The sequence below is a fragment of the Hemiscyllium ocellatum genome, chromosome 19 (genome assembly GCF_020745735.1).
Source record: "Hemiscyllium ocellatum isolate sHemOce1 chromosome 19, sHemOce1.pat.X.cur, whole genome shotgun sequence".
NCBI lineage: Eukaryota > Metazoa > Chordata > Chondrichthyes > Orectolobiformes > Hemiscylliidae > Hemiscyllium > Hemiscyllium ocellatum.
The window spans coordinates 51753568-51773589 of NC_083419.1; the positions used below are offsets into that span (position 1 = coordinate 51753568).

General features: G+C 40.8%; 1 protein-coding gene across 1 annotated transcript in view; it reads right to left on the minus strand.

Annotated features, from left to right (window-relative positions):
- Positions 1-20022, minus strand: part of scube1 (signal peptide, CUB domain, EGF-like 1) — a 281214-nt gene that overhangs the window by 21232 nt on the left and 239960 nt on the right. The window contains exons 13-15 of the mRNA XM_060839924.1: positions 18431-18523; positions 15075-15191; positions 1950-2108 (exon numbers count right to left, since the gene is read on the minus strand). Of these exons, the coding sequence (XP_060695907.1) occupies positions 1950-2108; positions 15075-15191; positions 18431-18523 (369 nt within the window). The remainder of the gene's footprint in view (positions 1-1949; positions 2109-15074; positions 15192-18430; positions 18524-20022) is intronic.

Consider the following 20022-nt stretch of genomic DNA (forward strand, 5'->3'; position numbering starts at 1 on the left):
ATCTCGTCATCTCAAGATTTTGACATTTGAAAAGAGTGCTCTTCTTTAAAAAAAAACCTGCAGATAGCTTTTAAATAGCACTTTGAAAGGTTTGTGAGTGACTGCTTTCCGGAGTACAGTGAACCATCTGGTGATCACACACGAGACCCCATTTTCCATGATGCACTTTCCATCCTTAACAAAATGTTAAGGAGGAACACAAAGATTAGTCTCTTGGTCGACAGGCATCAGACAAATCCATCGCTGTACACTTTGTTTCCAATTTAAGTTTCATTGATTGTTATAAATTACAAATCTTCATGTCCAGCCAGTGTTCTGAATGTTTCACTAGACTAGCTTGTTATGTGTAAGCAAAATGAGACATATTGTGCAAAGATTTTTGTGGAAAATCAGGTTACACAGAATTATATTTTTTTTGCCTTAAATATTTCAACCACGTGCATACAGCAAAACAGACAAAATGAATATAATTGGAAATCTCAGAGATATGTAAACCTGATAATACTCGCGCAAATGTGAGGCTGTGGAATGAAATACATTTAGGGAGAAGAACAGAATCCATGTGTGGTGAAGAGGGAGCATAGGAAAAGTATTGCCTTATAGAAGAAATTAGAGGTACACTGAGATTTTGAAGGATTCCAGGCCTGGAGGAGATTTACATAAGTTATGGAGAGGTGAAGGCATAAGATTAGGAACAGGAAGAGGTCATTCAACCCTTTGAGCCAGCACCATCATTCAGTAGGATTGTGGCTGATCTGATAGTCCTCACTTATATTTTCATGCAGGATTTGAAAATAAAAATGAGAGTATTAAAGTCGACTGCAGGTCACCAAGAACAATGCTGACAGGTGGTTAGAAATCAGTGCAAACCAATAGAGCAGCAGGATTTTAGTGACCTTGAGTTTAGAAAGATATAATCGCCAAAATATATTTCCAATTTACTTGCAGCAACCAGATTCAAACTTCTGTATCTTTTACATGTGCTTTTTGTATTTTATGGCAATGATGTACGAAAAATGTCAATTTATTGCCTTCCTTTTTTTAAAAAAAAACGTACAGCTTGTAGATAAAAACTGAAAGAACTGCAGATGCTGTAAATCTGAAACAAAAACAGAAGTTGCTGGAAAAGGTCAGCAGGTCTGGTAGCACCTGTGGAGAGAAATCAGAGGTAACATTTCGGGTCCGGTGACCCTTCCTTAGAACTCAGAATCTTTTGAGTCACTGTTTTCCTGCTGCAGATGCTGCCAGACCTGCTGAGCTTTTCCAGCAATTTCTGTTTTTGTTTCAGCTTGTAGGCATTCTTCCTTAAAAGGGAAATTAAGCCTAAGAGCAATTCTTTCATTTTAATTGATTTTACATTTATTTGAAAGTTTCTCTAATGGATGTCCTTCTGTTATGTCACAAAAGTATCCGTTATAAGGAACTCTCCAGGAGTCTTTGAGCAGTTTGACAGCAAGGGACGTACAACTTAAACTGGAGATGCTCCTGAGCTATTGGACATTGGCTCATACAGTCAGTACCTTGCTAGAGCTGGTAGAACAAAACCTATGAATACTGATGGACCGCTGAAAAATCCTGTGATTCATCTGTTCTGCCCTATATAACAGCAGACATCTTTGTGCTTCACATTATATACACTACCTACCCCAACCAAAGTTATTTTCTCTCCTTAAGAGGGGTGAAAATCCAAAATAAATTCTCAAGCATATGTTCCTTCCACTGGGGGGGGGGGGGGGGGGGGGGGGAATAAACTACTGGGTCTCCTTGGCTGAGAACTAATGCTTCTTAAATTCATAATTTTGCTGCATAAATAAGGAAATACTTTGAATAAAGTCTATATCTGAGCTGGCTTTCTTCATCATATTTAACAATATTTACACCTTGAGCCAATGGAGCCTGGCAGCATCACCCACTGCTGAAAAAGCTGACCAGTTTAAGCAATTACTAACCTGTCACTTCCTCAGACTTCATCTCGACCTCGAACTCCGCTGTAATGTGTGACACCTCCTTCGACGGTGACTTGCGCCCACGCCTCCTCTTTTTGGAAGAATCGCACTTTAGATTCACAAAGGTCACGTGACAGTTATCTGTGCATGGGAAGTGGCCTCCTTTTGTGCAAAAGGGAATTGAAGTGATAACGAAAGGAGGTAATGCAAAACAAAAAGCAACAGCATGTTCATGACAAAATGTAATAAAGAGGCAATGCATACTTTAAATTGATAAACCAAAGCCAGGTTTATAATATTGATGTCAGTGAACTTATCACAGTCTTTTCATAGATTGTTTTTAAGAGCAAAAGGTCTCTGAAGAAGCAATGATGTGAAATCTAAAATCTATTTACATAAATCAAATATCACATTGGATTCAGATATAATGTCATGTATGATGATGTTTGATTTGTAACCGAATCCAAATGTACAAGTTAAATATGTTCCATATTAGCAATAAATTAAACTTTTTTCCTGAATTTATACTAGTATATATACTTGAAACTTTTGAAAAGAATATTGGTGAATTTTTTTCATGTTTATGTAAGATTAAAGCTATGACTACAGACTACAAATCTTTGTTTTCTTCATCCTTTACTGAATATGATACTGGAATGGGGATCTCAGGCAACTAAAATTAGCTTCAGGGTTTAGCTCAGCTAGGTACAGAGTAAAGCTCTGTACTACCACAATATATTACTCAATATCTAAAGTGCTGTGCATACTTCCTATTGTTGCCATACTTGTGGTCTTTCTGATCATAACTCCCATTTCATGGCAGTAGTACTTTTGCATTGTTGGTTCATAGCAACTAGAAAGTAATCTAAGAATGCTTTAAACTGTTCTCACACAGACTAGGCTCTCATTCTGTAAGGTTCAATTTGATCCCTATCACAAGCCATCTCTAGTTCCGTCATCTTTAAGTAAAATTCTATAGTATTTCATTTTTGCTCAGTCAGCGAAAAACGTAAGTAAATTCATCATTTGCCAGCCACACACATATATAAAGTATTGTATTCTTCCACAATTTGCCATGAAATATACATTAGTAAAAACTGCCTGGCATGGTGAAGGGAGAGTGAAACTACCATCATTGGTCTCAAATTTATTTAAAACCAAAGTCATTATTGCTTTCATGACAACCTCGGAGCATGCTTCTTGGCTGCAACATCTGAGCTCAGATGAGTTTTCAGTACAATTTAAGTTCACCATAGATACTTATTCACATTTCCTGGATGTTTTGCTGCTCCATAATAAACTATAACCTGGTGATATTTATGTGCACTACGTCCTGTCAATGCAATGTAAACAGCTTGGCATAGACAGGATGATACCTTACTTATTGACTCTGGCAGAAGGTATAGCAACAAAGATAGTTAAGAAATGAATGATTTCCAATTGCCAAACAATGGATGATACATATTTTCAAATGAATAATAATTTGCTGCTGCCTTATATTTTCTGATCTCTCAGCTTCAATTATTTGATATTACTCTGACAAATTGGCGAACTGAGAGAATTCAAGGTTATAGGAAAACAGCATTATGAACAACACAGGCAGCGATATGGATAATGGCTTAATAGCTGGCTGGAGTCAGGCACATGGTAGCCATTGAGTTAAATGCTTCTGCTGACAAATAATTTTGTTCTTTCATAGTATGAGTCTGTAGTTTTTGCTAATAAAGCTGATTTCACAGTTTGTGAGAAAAGGATCATTTCTCATCAGAAATTTTGAAAAATCCATTTGGAAGAATAATACAAATAAATATTGTCATTTTACCTGAAAGCAAACATGTATTTGGTACTATGCTAATACCACTGGATAGGGGAAGATTTTGTTTAGCAGGGAAACAAGATAAAGGAAAATATCAGGCAGAAACTAATAATTACAAAAGCCAGTAACTGAATCTTTGGTTCTGTAACTGCTTAGAAACACTTCATCACAATTGCCTGACTGAAATACTGGTAAGTCACTATCATATATCATTCACATCTCAGTGAGTAAAACAAAACCTCAGCTTAATAATTAAATTACAGCGAAAAAGAAAATGTATAAAATAAATTTATGAAAAGTACATCTTAAAATACTGGACTAATTAACAGAACAAGTACAGGTTTTAAATTGAATGTTGATGATTTTTAACAATGGTTACAATAAAGGTAAAGTCGTTCTAGTCTTACCAGATGACAGGGCTACTCTCTTACAGAGGCACAATTGGTGGTGGTTAAATCTGAGGGTCACCACGCCTCATGCAAGGGGAGAAGTTGAGAAGGAGGATCCTTCACGGTAATCTCAGTTGGTGTGAAAATTGAACCCATGCCGTTGGCATCACTCTGTGTCACAACCCAGCTGATCAACCAACTGAGCTAACTGGCCCACATTATAGTTGTAATGATACACTATTAAGTGCAATGTTTATAAATTGATTCATTTAAATTCAGAATATGGTTAGCATATTGTATAAAAATGTGCAGTCCACATTTCAAACGTCAAAAAACTATTTTGGTGTACTGATTTGAATGAACGGTACTTATTGTATTCAAAATTATAATAATTTCAAATCTTGCAGTGCAGTGGTAGTTGGTGTAACCATGATGCAGAAGTTTCACTTGCTCGAGTAGTGTGACATAACATATTCTAATGTTTATAATGCAGCTGGTGGGTCAATGTGGGCCAGAAAGGTAACTATTTGAATGATACATATTGGTTTTTATGTATAGATCTGGGTGGGGTGGGGTGAGGTTGGGCGGGGGTACAAATTTCTGATGGCAAAGGCATACCCTAAATTCATAGATAATGTGTGGCAGCTGGAAAGAAGCTTCACAAAATGTTTTATTGTCTTTAAGCTCATGACCTTACCGAGCTTCTGTGTATTTAGGTTAATTGCTCATTAAATTCACCACAGCCATGGAACTAAATTCAATTTAAGACTTATTGTTAAAGAGACACTAATTGTTATGTGATGATTGTTAATCACTGCCAGTCAATCTCTCTGGTCCAGAAACTGAACAATTAGAAAGTATGTAATCACACTCTTTCAGGCAGTAAATTATCGGAGATCAGAACTTGTTTCTCTTGTAGTCTCATTTTTCTTTTCCTCTCTTTATTTCTCTTCCTATTCCTGATCAGTAATGAATTTACCATTTCAAATCATTCTCCTTCTTAATTCTTGAGTCTCATTAAGACTCTGTTCACCAACTTATCATTGCTCTGTTGCACACAAGATGCCATTATCAGCTCATGCCTCTAGCAACTCACACATCTTGGTCCATGTGCTTTTGGAGGAAAGACCTACATTTTATAATGTGGAGAAGATCCATTAAATGATTTCTCTGGAAGTTGATTTCTTGTTTTAACAAAAAAAAAGACAGCTTACTTCCAGAAACAGGTGACGTGACCAAGTGGTCGAGGAGGTAAATAAAAGTACAGCAAAGAGGTAAATGAGAAATTAGTTAAACAGTTCTGTTTTCAAGCAGATTAATTGACAAGCTGGCTGCAGGATCTTGTTCAGAACAATTCAGTTTATATCCGAGATGCTGGCTAAAATGGTTTAAAGCCCTGTCAGCCAAAACAATATCAAAATGACTTGAACTTCTGGGATAACCAAGTGGAGAAAAGACAGAGACAAGATGAAACACTCCAGAAGTATCATCTAAATAAGGAGACTTCTAAACCGAGAGCACAACACTCCAGATGCTAGCCCACCCATATTAAACTTGAAGTCGACTCAATTGAAGGAAGTATGAAGGGAAGCTTTGATATTTTAGTCAGGGTCAAGACCCTTTGTGGATGAAAAGAACGTGTATGACAGCAGCAAGGAGGAAACGATAGTTAAGAAAAATGCCAGAACTTAACCCAATTTGACAAGATAGTAAGTCTCAAAGGGTTAAATGTTGCCATCTCTTAAATATCCTAACGCATCACGTTGCTCTGGTAAGAGGAAATCGTATTGGGCAGTTTCAGTGGGCAGCTAGCTTTCTCCAGCATGCTACATAGATTGATCGTGCGAGCTGAGACAGCCACCTTCAAGAATTGATGAGGGCAACATATCATAGTCTGCTTTGAAATAGCATTTCTCTTGCAGTTGATGGATTGAGTGGATCAGATCATTTGTACATCTTCCCATTCTGAAATGACACTGGGATTTAAGGAAGTACACTCTGCCAGAATTTCTGATCAGGGCCAAGTGGGCAAACACATTTTCCATGATCACAGAGGGGAGATGCCTCAATAGATGTTACAATTGTGGTCCCCCTTGCTCTTGTGATGGGTCCTAATCTAGGCAAGGTGGTGGCAGAGTAAGACTCTCCAGGTGGAGGTCCTCTGCTCCATCTGCTCTTTGCCTTTCTTTTCATTTTGTCCTCTTTTTTTTTGTCCCTCATTTCTGCATTAGGGGAATGGAACAGTGACCGGCACGGGGGAGGTAGTCCTGGAACTTACCTTGGAGCAGCTGAGAGCCAATACGGAATAAACTGGGGACAGTTGTTGGACTGGGATCTGCTGCAGATCGTCTGACCATGTGTGGAAACCCCAGAAACACTCAGCTACTGCAATGTAATGTTTATTTGAATTTTTTTTTATCTGACTGTAATGTTAAATCCTTAACTATGTCTTATTTCTAACTTATTCTTTAAACACTATAAAGTAACACAACTACTTTTCTTTTTATTTCTCTTTTATATCTAAGATTTGTACCTAAGATGGGGCCATGAGGCAACATTGGGGGAGGGGAGGGGGAGGATCCAGTTGAGCGGGAGTGGGAGGATCCAGTTGTTGTGGTCCATATTGGTACTAACAACATAGGCAAGACTAGGGTGGAGGACCTGTTTGGGGATTACGAAGCACTAGGCAGGAAATTGAAGTACAGGTCCTCAAGGGTCATAATCTCCGGATTACTGCCCAAGCCACGTGCCAATTGGCATAGGGACAAGAAAATTAGGCAAGTAAACACGTGGCTAAGGGATTGGTGTGGGAAAGAGGGATTCCACTTCATGGGGCATTGGCATCAGTTTTGGAACCAGGGGCATCTGTACCGTTGGGACGGTCTCCACCTGAACCGATCCGGTACCAATGTTCTAGCGAAGAGGATAAATAGGGTGGTCAGTAGGACTTTAAACTTCTGAGTTGGGGGGAAGGGAAAGTGAAAGCGACAGGGAGGATGGCGTTAAATGGAAAGATAAACAGCAGGATAGCATGTGTCCAGGCGGATTTAAAATTGAGGCAGACTGGGAATGCAGAAAAAAGCAAGGATAACTTAGGACATCATATGACTTCCAATATCTCTAACGATAAGAAAATTAGCATTAAGGCACTTTATCTGAATTCATAACAAAGCCGATGAACGAGTGGCACAGATAATAGTGAATGATTATGATGTGGTAGGCATCACAGAGACTTGGTTACAGGGGAGTCAGGACTGGCAGTTAAACCTCCAAGAAAAGACAGGAAGGTGGGCAGAGGGGGTGGGGTTGCCTTGTTAGTTAAGAACAAAATTAAATCTATGGCACTGAATGACATAGCGTCGGATGATATGGAGTCTGTGTGGGTGGAATTGAGGAACCACAAAGGCAAAAAAACCATAATTGGAGTTGTGTACAGACCTCCTAACAGTAGTCAGGACCAGGGACGCAACATGTACTGGGAAATAGAGAAGGCATGTCAGAAAGGGAAGGTCACATTGATCATGGGAGACTTCAATATGCAGGTGGACTGGGTAAATAATGTTGCTAGTGGATTCGAAGAAAGGGAATTCATGGAATGCTTACAGGATGGCTTTTTGGAACAGCTTGTCATGGAGCCCACAAGGGAGCAGGCTATTCTGGACCTAGTGCTTTGTAATGAACCAGACTCTATAAAAGATTTTAAAATAAGGGAACCCTTAGGAAGTAGCGATCATAATATGATAGAGTTCAGTCTGGAGTTTGAAAGAGAGAAGGCAAAATCGAATGTAATGGTGTTACAGTTAAATAAAGGTAATTATGAGGGCATGAGAGAGGAACTGACAAAAATAGACTGGAAGCAGAGGCTAGCAGGGAAGACAGTAGAGCAAAAATGTCAGGAGTTTGTGGGTATAATTGAGGACACTGTACAGAGGTTCATCCCCAAGAAAAGAAAGATTATTCGGGGAGGGATTAGACAACCATGGCTGACAAAGGAAGTCAGGAAATGTATTAAAGAAAAAGAGAGATCCTATAAAGTGGCCAAGAACACTGGGAAATCAGAAGATTGGGAAGACTACAAAAACAAACAGAGGATAACAAAGAGTGTAATAAGAAATGAGAGGATCAAATATGAAGGTAGGTTAGCCAGTAATATTAGAAATGATGGCAAAAGTTTCTTTCAGTACATAAGAAACAAACGACAGGCAAAAGTAGACATTGGGCCACTTCAGACTGATGCAGGAAGCCTAGTGATGGGAGATAAGGAAATAGCAGGAGAACTTAACAAGTACTTTGCGTCAGTTTTCACAGTGGAAGACATGAGTAATATCCCAACAATTAAAGGGAGTCGGGGGCTGAGTTGAGTATGGTTGCGATTACAAAAGAGATAGTGCTAGAAAAGTTAAAAAGTCTTAAAGTTGATAAATCTCCTGGCCCCGATGGGATACACCCTAGAGTTCTGAGAGAGGTGGCTGAGGAAATAGTGGAGGCATTGGTTGAGATCTTTCAAGAGTCACTGGAGTCAGGAAAGGTCCCAGATGATTGGAAGATGGCTGTTGTAACCCCCTTGTTCAAGAAAGGATCAAGACAAAAGATGGAAAATTATAGGCCAATTAGCTTAACCTCGGTTGTTGGTAAAATTCTAGAATCCATCATTAAGGATGAGGTTTCTAAATTCTTGGAAGAGCAGAGTCTGATTAGAACAAGTCAACATGGATTTAGTAAGGGGAGGTCATGCCTGACAAACCTGTTGGAATTCTTTGAAGAGGTGACAAGTAGGTTAGACCAGGGAAACCCAGTGGATGTGGTCTATCTAGACTTCCAAAAGGCCTTTGTTAAGGTGCCACACGGGAGGCTGCTGAGCAAGGTGAGGGCCCATGGTGTTCGAGGTGAGCTGCTGGGATGGATTGAGGATTGGCTGTCTGACAGAAGGCAGAGAGTTGGGATAAAAGGTTCTTTTTCGGAATGGCAGCCGGTGACGAGCGGTGTCCCGTAGGGTTCAGTGTTGGGGCCACAGCTGTTCGCATTATATATTAATGATTTGGATGAAGGGACTGGGGGCATTCTAGCGAAGTTTGCAGATGATACAAAGTTAGGTGGACAGGCAGGTAGTACTGAGGAAGTGGGGAGGCTACAGAAGGATCTAGACAGTTTGGGAGAGTGGTCCAGGAAATGGCTGATGGAATTCAATGTGAGCAAATGCGAGGTCTTGCACTTTGGCAAAAAGAATAAAAGCATAGACTACTTTCTAAATCATGAGAAAATTAGTAAAGCCAAAGTACAAAGGGATCTGGGAGTGCTAGTCGAGGATTCTCTAAAGGTAAACATGCAGGTTGAGTCCGTGATTAAGAAAGCGAATGCAATGTTGTCACTTATCTCAAGAGGGTTGGAATATAAAAGCAGAGATGTGCTACTGAGACTTTATAAAGCTCTGGTTAGGCCTCATTTGGAGTACTGTGTCCAGTTTTGGTCCCCACACCTCAGGAAGGACATACTGGCACTGGAACATGTCCAGCGGAGACTCACACGGATGAGCCCTGGAATGGTCTAACATATGAGGAACGGCTGAGGATCCTGGGATTGTATTCATTGGAGTTTAGAAGATTAAGGGGAGACTTAATAGAGAAGTACAAGATAATACATGGCTTGGAAAGGGTGGACGCTAGGAAATTGTTTCCATTAGGTGAGGAGACTAGGTCCCGTGGACACAGCCTTAGAATTAGAGGGGGTCAATTCAGAACAGAAATGCGGAGACATTTCTTCAGCCAGAGGGTGGTGGGCCTGTGGAATTCATTGCCACGGAGTGCAGTGGAGGCCGGGACGCTAAATGTCTTCAAGGCAGAGATTGATAGATTCTTGTTGTCTCAAGGAATTAAGGGCTACGGGGAGAACGCTGGTAAGTGGAGTTGAAATGCCCATCAGCCATGATTGAATGGCGGAGTGGACTCGATGGGCCGAATGGCCTTACTTCCACTCCTATGTCTTATGGTCTTATTGTAAAACTTTTCACTGTACTCCTGCACTTGAGTACATGTGACAATAAAGAATATTTTATTCTATCTTTGCATCATCCCTCCTTTCAGCAGAAATAGAAAAGGCTTTTCAGGGGGTATCATTTTTCACAGCAGAAAATGCTGACTGGTTCAAGGCTAACATTGCAGTGATAGAGCCTTGTCAAAGCCAGTTAAATTACGAGAGAGATGGGTAAGACGACTCTGAATGCTCTCAGCTGCCTGAAGTAAAGCCCAATAGACTGCTAGGTGGTGTGCCAATGACTACTGGCTATATCTCTGCCAGAATATCCAGATGTCCCCACCGCCCTGTGGCCGGCCACTTCAACCCCACCCCCCAACCCCCACCCCTCACTCCCCCACCCCCCAACCCCCACCCCTCACTCTCCCAAGGACGTGCAAGTCCTGGGCTTCCTCCACCGCCAAATTCTATCCACCTAACACCTGGAGGAAGAATGCCTCATCTTCTGCCTTGGGACCCTGCAACCACATGGCAGCAACATCCATTTCATCAGTTTCCTCATCTCCCCTCCTCCCACCTCATCCCAGATCCAACCCTCCAACTCGGCATCACCTTCTTGAACTGTCCTACCAGTTCATCTTCCTTCCCCCACTTATCTGCTCCACCATCACCACTACCTGCATATACTTATCGTTTTACCAGCTACCTGCCCACCCCCCAGACCCACAACCCCTTCCTATTTATCTCTCAGCACCCTTCCCCAGCCCTTATCCCATTTTTGATGAAGGCCTTATGCCTGAAACGTCAATTCTCCTGCTCCTCAGATGCTAACTGACTTGCTGTGCTTATCCAGTGCCACACTTTTTGACTGTGATCTCTAGCATCTGCAGTCCTCACTTTCTCCTAATTGGAAGGAACAGTGGAACAGTGCTTCAAGCTATAATCTAAGGAAAACACCATCACTGAGGAAACTCTAGAATAAGTTTGGGGAAGCTTTTTCCTAGTGGGATATGATGACATGCAATCAAAATCAAACAAGGACTGCACATAGAAAGAAAAGCTTCTGAATTTACTTTTTCAGGGAGAGAACTAAAGTGCTGAACTCACCTATTGTTTTTTTGTGAGGCTGAAGTCTTCCTATATCTGCTGGCAATGAAGATATTGCTACTCAATTGTTGTTCAAAGTTCTAACTGCTGCTAATGCAGACAGTTCTTTGCCAGAGAGAGCTTTGAAAAGAGCTGCCCATGGCAGAATGTCATTCCGAATAGTGTTACAACTCTCTGTATATGTGTCCTCAAGTTTGGAAAGTCAGCAGCACCTACACAGAGTCTGCAGAGGTCCATCAGAGGCAGGTTATTGCAATTGGCTTTTGGTTCATTGTGTCTTTGTACTTCTAGGACTTCATGTTGAAGGTTTTCATATACATCAGCAACTTCAATGTTGAACTGCTTGGCAAAAGTTACTTAATTCCAACTCTCTCATTTTTAGGTTTTAAAATTGTGAACAATACTTCAGAAGCAAAATTTGAAATTAGTAGCCAGTTAGACTCTCGCAATTTGACTTTGAGTTCAGACAGGTATTGGTACTGGGTAACACACAGCCGGTCAGGCAGCATTCCTGATGAAGGGTTTATGCTCCTCAGATGCTGCGCTTTTGCAGTGCCACACTCTTTGACTCTGATATCCAGCACCTGCAGTCCTCACTTTCTCCTCAGACAGTTGCTGCATAATGTTGACCACAGATGCCAAGACACAGCCATTTGGAGTTATAGAGTCATAGAGATGTACAGCATGGAAACAGACCCTTCGGTCCAACCTGTCCATGCTGACCAGATATCCCAACCCAATCTAGTGCCACCTGCTAGCACCCGGCCCATATCCCTCCAAACCCTTCCTATTCATATACCCATCCAAATGCCTCTTAAATGTTGCAATTGTACTAGCCTCCACCACATCCTCTGGCAGCTCATTCCATACAAATTCCATCCTTTGAGTGAAAAAGTTGCCCCTTAGGTCTCTTCTATATCTTTTCCCTCTCACCCTAAACCTATGCCCTCTAGTTCTGGACTCCCCACCCCAGGGAAAAGACTGTGTCTATTTATCCTATCCACGCCTCTCATGATTTTATAAACTTCTAGAAGGTCACCCCTCAGCCTCCAACACTCCAGGGAAAACAGGCCCAGCCTTTTCAACCTCTCCTTATAGCTCAAATCCTCCAACCCTGGCAACATCCTTGTAAATCTTTTCGGAACCCTTTCAAGTTTCACAACATCTTTCTGATAGGAAGAAGACCAGAATTGCACGAAATATTCCAACAGTGGCCTAACCAATGTCTTGGACAGCCGCAACATGACCTCTCAACTCTGACACTCAATACTCTGACCAATAAAGGAAAGCATACCAAACGCCGCCTTCACTAGCCAATCTACCTGTGACTCCACTTTCAAGGAGCTATGAACTTGCACTCCAAGGTCTCTTTATTCAGGAACACTCCTGAGGACCTTACCATTAAGTGTATAGGTCATGCTTAGCTTTGCTTTCCCAAAATGCAGCACCTCGCATTTATCTGAATTAAACTCCATCTGCCACTTCTCAGCCCATTGGCCCATCTGACCAAGATCCTGTTGTAATCTGAGGTAACCTTCTTCACTGTTCACTACACCTCCAATTTTGGTGTCATCTGCAAACTTACTAACTGTACCTCTTATGCTCACATCCAAATCATTTATGTAAATGATGAAAAGTAGTGGACTCTGCTCCAATCCTTGTGGCACTCTATTGGTCACAGGCTTCCAGTCTGAAAAACAACCCTCCACCACCACCCTCTGTCTTCTACCTTTGAGCCAGGTCTGTATTCAAATGGCGAGTTCTCCCTGTATTCCATGAGATCTAACCTTGCTCACCAGTCTCCCACAGGGAATTTTGTCAAATGCCTTATTGAAGTCCATATAGATCACATCTACTGTTCTGCCCTCATCAATCCTCTTTGTTACTTCTTCAAAAAACTCAAGCAAGTTTATGAGACATGATTTCCCACACATCAAGCCATGTTGACTATTCCTAATCAGTCCTTGCCTTTCCAAATATATGTACATCCTGTCCCTCAGGATTCCCTCCAACAACTTGCCCACCACCAACATGAGGCTCATTGGTCTATAGTTCCCTGGCTTGTCCTTACCACCTTTCTTAAACAGTGGCACCACATTAGCCAACCTCCAGTCTTCCATCACCTTACCTGTGACTATTTATGATACATATATCTCACTAAGAGGCCCCGCAATCACTTCCCTAGCTTCCCACAGAGTTCTAGGGTACACGTGATCAGGTCCTGGAGATTTATCCATTTTTATGCATTTTAAGACATCCAGCACTTCCTCCTCTGTAATATACTTGCAATATAATATTTCTAATCTCTCAGCTCAGCAACAGAGTTGCTATTCCTCTCCATGGATGTTTTCACATTGTTCCTCTCCTATCAAACCACTTAAACTATCGCATTGCACAATAGTGAACTAAATCACCACACTGATTTGGGATCTTTCAGTAACTCTTAAAACAGAAGGCTGTTTAAAGTTGTACTTTAAAAAGTTCACGCTCGATATTATTTTTGCCATGATGTTGCCCAGCCTCAGGGACTGTACGTACAAATTCTCCCGATGAATGAAGCACTGGCATACAATTAACACACAGGGATCAAGGTCGATGTGACCCATTTCTATCTTGGAGCAATTAATCTCTTCAGAGATCGAACAGTGTACCATCAAATAAGACCACTTAATTTTTCACATGATAACTGAAGCTTTTGTGACTTTCTCAAAAATATCCTTCCCTTTTGTGGCATCATGCAAAGAAAGCAAATCTCCCTAACCTCACAATCTGCTGTGATTCTACTCATGAAGGTGATCCGTTGGCCTGTACTCATTATGTCTGTTGTCTCATCAGTAGGCAAAACCCCCAAATCAGCTCCTGATCTTCCGTATTTTTCAATGTCATGCATCATGAAACAAGCAAACTCCCTGAAATAATGTAGTAATGTAGCCAGTACGGCGGCACTCACAATAATGCACTCCTTCACAAACTCCCTCTGAAACAGGTCTACAGTTTTTTGCATTGAGTTCATTCATTATATAACTGGCCTGAGTAGCACAGTCCATTGCCTTTCTCTGCCTTGTGAAATGTAAAAGCTGCACATCCAAATTCCTTTCATATTCACTGACTTTATCAGCACACATGCGCCCTTGAAAGTCTTCATGTTTAATGGGCTTTGTGCTGTAATGCTGTTCCAGATTGGCTTTTCTCATGACAGAGACTGCTTTTCTATAAATCAGGCACATAATCCTGCATTTCACCTCCACTCAAAAATGAGTCATTTGTCAATTTTTCATAAGAAATACAATGTTCTTTTTGTATTAAGAAGCCATTTTTCTGGTAGACCTTCTGAGATAGACCTCTGTTGGTGTTTCTCTGCTTTTTCTCTTGTGTGCTTTTTCTCACTCTTCACTCCTCACTGCCAGCATTATCACACTCCCTCTACAGATATGCTTTCCACATTCTTAAGCTGCTCCCTGTGATGTGCAGTGCTGCTGAGAGTTGATGCGGCACTTGCTCCAGGATGCTGCCTGGGGCCAGTGGGCCAGGTTCAGATTATACATGCAGACTGAAGCTTCCCCACCACCTGTTCTAGATACAGTCAAAAGCCAGCAGGGCTGAGTAGCAAGCCCGTAGTGGAAGATTATAACAGGGCTATAGCATCACTTGCCATGGCCAGAGTTCCTGGTGAAGATGCCACGCTAACTGAACTTATCAACTCTTAGAATTGACCTTGTAGAATCTCAATGACAGAGATATCTTAAATTATAAACCAGGATCAATGCATTACTGCATATGACTAAAGATTGTTCGACTTGAGAGCGCAGGCATGACTTTACCACAATTAATACAAGACTCTATTACCTGATATAGATTGTTTCAAACTATCCTTAATCTTTTCCTTATTACGTGGTCGCAGGTGGCATTTAGCATCCTTAATCTTGAATCTAGCTTTTTGTTTTATTGGTGGTGCTAAAGGATCTGAAACAAAGAATGCATGTTTTCAGTACCATGAGGCCACAAGTTTAAATTAACATGCTTTGATTGAATTGTGTGATTAGTATAAAGTTTTGTTGTTCCACAGCATTGTGCATGTGTCAACACAACATTTAGCAACATCAGTCTATTTCTTAACTCCCATGCATAGAAACATGAGAAGTAATGTGCTTGAGAATGTGAATGGAGATGAAAGTAGGAATTATGGCTTTCAACACGATCTACTAATTCTTGGGGAATACGGCCTCAGCAGCAGAGGAGTAAAAGTACAAAGAATATCTGTGACAATCTGTGTAAGTCAGGAACAAATAGAATCATACACTCCATCAGAGAAACCAGCCAGTATAACAGATCATGGTACCTGTGCCATTAAGTTCCTCTCTAGCGATCTAAAAAGTCACCTCAGAGAGCGAGCAAGAGAGGAGTGAGCTCCCCACTGCCGGCCAACAGAGGGTCTGCAGGCAGAGGGTCAGCGCATTAGGCATGTGTGGGTATCAATGCCTCAGAAGACATCTGCAACTTTTTGAACCTGCTGAGGAGGCTCCATCCGCCGGTTTTCTGCCTCTCCCCAGAAGGAGAGAAAGTGGAACTGACAGCATAATAGGTTGTGTGTGAAGGACTGAAATGTAAACACTTGTGGATGGTGACTATGAGGTGATGCAAACGGTTGGGGGTGTTGGTGACCTCTGTTGGTTGCTCGGATGAAACATTGAGGTGTTGCCCAGAATGAGAGGACTGACTCATGCAGCAAAATCCCTGAGGACTCTCATGCTGGAAACTGCTGGTCAAGTCAGAGAGCTCCCTTTGAACTGCATGGTGTATAGCAATGTTACAATAGAAATTTGCCATAACTATACACCAAGAGGCTACAGACAACAAGTACACAATATTTAGTATGAATTTTGGGGACAACCTTTCCATTCCTCTGACTGACAAAACTACTTGGATCAAAGTACAAGTTCAGCTATCTTGACCCCTGCTGATGTCCATTTCACTGGAATTCCTTCCTTTGAGGGCTTCAGTATGCCACCCCCTCTGACTGTCTTGGCAACATGGAAGTGGGATGCTAAAGAGCCATAGCAACACCCACTGACAAAACATACAGATTGCCTACCTGTGATCAGTCTCTATATTGTAAACTTGTCTGACCTGTTAGGTTACACTAATGTAGAATCATAGATATTTACAGTACAGAAGAGGCCATTCAGCCCATTGTACAGCTTATCAACAAAAATCTAACTACTGTCATAGAGATGTACAGCATGGAAACTGACTCTTCAGTCCAACTCGTCCATGCGGACCAGATATCCTAAATTAATCTTGTCCCATTTTCCAGCACTTGGCTCATATCTCTCTAAGCCCTTCATATTCATTTCCTCTGGCACCTCATTCCATATACACACCACCCTCTGTTGCCCCTTAGGTCTCTTTTAAATCTTTCCTCTCTTACCTTAAACCTGTGCCCTCTAGTTTTGGACTCCCCTACCCTGGGGAAAAGACCTTGTCTGTTTACCCTATTCGTGCCTCTCATGATTTTATAAACTTCTAGAAGGTCACCCCTCAGCCTCTGACAGTCTGGGGAAAACAGCCCCAGCCTATTCAGCCTCTCACTGTAGTTCAAAACCGCCAACTCCGGCAACATCCTTACATATCTTTTCTGAACCCTTTCAAGTTTAATGACATCTTTCCTATAGCAGGGAGACTAGAATTTAACACAGTATTCTAAAGATGGCCTAACCAATGTCCTGTACAACTGCAACATGACCTACCAACTCCTATACTCAATGCACTGACCAATAAAGGCAAATGTACCAAACTCCTCCTTCACAATCCTGTCTACTCCACTTTCAAGGAATCTGCATTCCTTAGGTCTCTGTTCAGCAACACTCCCCAGAGTTTTGCCAATAAGGTAAGGTTACCTATCTTATAATCCATAGCATGGAGACTATGACAACATGTGAATATCGAAGTAGTACTGGAAATTTGAAAGCGTTTCCGATTGAACCTCCCTTTCAGGCAGAGGGATCAGCACTGCCACCACCCTCTGAGTGAACAAAATGTCTCATCAACTTTCCTCTTTGTATTCCATCTCTTACTTTAAATCTATGCCCCCTGGTTATTGACCTCTCTACTAATAGTAAATGTGCCTTCCCATCTAACTAACCTGTGCATTCAGTCTTATAGATCACTATCAGGGTCCCTTCTACATTTTTTGCTCTCAGGAAAACAACCCCAACTTATCCAATCGTTCCTCAACAGTATAGATCCTCTAGCTGAGGCAGCATTACATCTGTATGTGAAAAATTGACTTTGGCTTGCTCAGGCATTTGAATTTCTCAAGCGTTTGTATGTAGCACATCGTGTTACTTATTCTATATCACTATAAAATTAGTAAACTCATAGTGGAGGAAATGCTACAGATTCCACTCCAAACCTCTTCAGCATGCTTTTCACATTGTTTAAAACCTACTTTCTCATTAAAGTTCACTCAAACGTTCTCACTGCGTCTGGGGCCATTACATTATCTAAGCTGGAGCAATTTCAATTTCCAGCCATGCTTCTGAATACCAACGGTCCCCAGACAGAACTAACTTCTACCACAGAGTGAGAATGTAGAATCACAACAGGTCAAATATAAACGCTCCAGATCTCTCATGCTCCTGGTAGCTGTTAAAGGATTAAGCCTATCCATGCATCATGTAAACACTGTTTTAATCAAATTTATTGTTTCAGTGTCATGAATTAACACACAACTGTATAAACAATTAGAATAGTCATTAAGGATTTCAGAAGAGCTTTGCATATTGATAAAATGAAGGTAGGGGAGGGAACTAAGGAACCAGCATTCTTTGAACATCAAGCTCCAAATATTTGGGAATCGGGAACAGTGAAGCTTTGGTGCCAATACAGAGGACGTGTAACATTTTGCAGCTAATACTGAGACAAGTGCATTTTTACTCTCGTCAAAAAGGCTGAGGTATAATGGAGATAATACAGGCCACTTTAATTCTGTGGTAATTGTTTTCCAGTCCTAAAACCAAATAAAAGTACAAAAGTTTCCATTTCAATCTCTTGAAGCTGATAGGCTAGGACTGAGAAACAGAATTATTTCAGCCTATTCAGAGGAGCACATAAGGTTAATTGAGATTGATGAATGAAATTTTAGTTTCTCAGAGGACCCCTAGGATTTTTTCTTTTAGACCAGTCTGGTTTGAGATGCTTACCTGCACAGTTAGATAGGCTTGCATTTCGCTTTTGTGAGGATTTTGTTGGCTGTATTGGAACTCCACAGCTAAACGTATAGCTGTTTTCAGAATCTGAATGAAGAAAGAAGTTCTAGGTTAGGGAAAAACTTGAAAAATAATGAAAAGCACTTTGTTGAAGCAAATGAATAAATGAAACTTGAACTTTATTTACCTTTCTGATTTAGTAAGTTTACTTGCTATTTGCCATACAACTGTTCTGTCCAATGTAACCCATAAAATGTTGCCTTACATAATTCTCCAACAAGAAGGGACCTCAAGGTGACACTTGGTCTAATTGTTCACGAGAAGAATGACATAATTTTGTTACCTTTCCATTGCCTCTGATATAGATTCACTTGTTGACTTTCCAGATGGTACTGCAAGATAAGGAGAGTGGACTTCCCATATTACCGTAACCAATTATAACTTATCCACCAATATTTTCATTGTGATTTTGCCTGGGTCCTAATAATGAGTGGCAGTTACATTTAGTTTACACTAGCTGCAACATGGAGCCCCTTTGGATGCCTTTACATTAATAACCACTAACCTATCAGTCAAATCTGCTCTTGACCTCAAATTCAGCTGCTCAAGAAGGCAGAGGGATTTTTGTGCTCTATTCCAGTTTTTCCAAAATTAATTTGATTCTGAATCTTAGGAAAAGCAACTTGTATTGATGTTGTTTTTCATGACTATAGGACATCTCAGGTGTTGTAATATTGAAAATACAGAAACCAGAAATTCTACAAGTAAAATTTGTTTTGTAATGGTGATGAGGGGATAAATATTGACTGCGGTACTTTAGATAAATCCTTTGTTGTTCTTCAAAATATATAAGATCTTTTAAGTCCATCTAAGCAGCAGATAGAAGTCTCAATTTACCATCTCATTTGAAAAATAGCACCTCCAATAATCCGGCACTGCCTTAATGTTGTGTTGGAGTGTTGTCTTTGGTTTTTATTGAAGTGAGATATGCTTCCAGGACTGAGAAACTCAGATAGAGAATGCTGCTGACTGAGCCACAGTTAATACATCATGGGGGATGTAGGCCAACTCTAAGCATCTTCAGCATACATCAACAGTAATGTCTTCCTGTAGACTGAACAGTCAATCACTTTGAAGGATTCTCTCAGATAAATGAGGAAGTAATCTTTCAGTCTTTTAGATATTTTTACAAAGAGTTAAATAAAAATTGGGATATTCACCTGGTATTAAATATAGAAATTAAAACATAAACAACACTTAAATAAAAATTGGAAACCTAGAATATCATAATGTGATGTTCCACAAACATAAACAGAGACAGAGGGGGTGTTCAGAGGTAATGATGTTGCAAATAAAAGATAATTGAACCTACATTAAGGCACATCCTTTGGAGGGGGTATATAAAAAGTTTTGTACAATGATTGGAAGTTGATGTCAATTCAGAGATTTCACTACTGTAATGAAGAAGAATACTGAAAATTAAGCCACTACTACTACCAACTCACTCTCCACCTTCCCTTGCCACCACAAGAGGTGTAAAACCAGTGCCCACACTTCCTCCCTCATCTCCATCCAAGGCCCCAAAG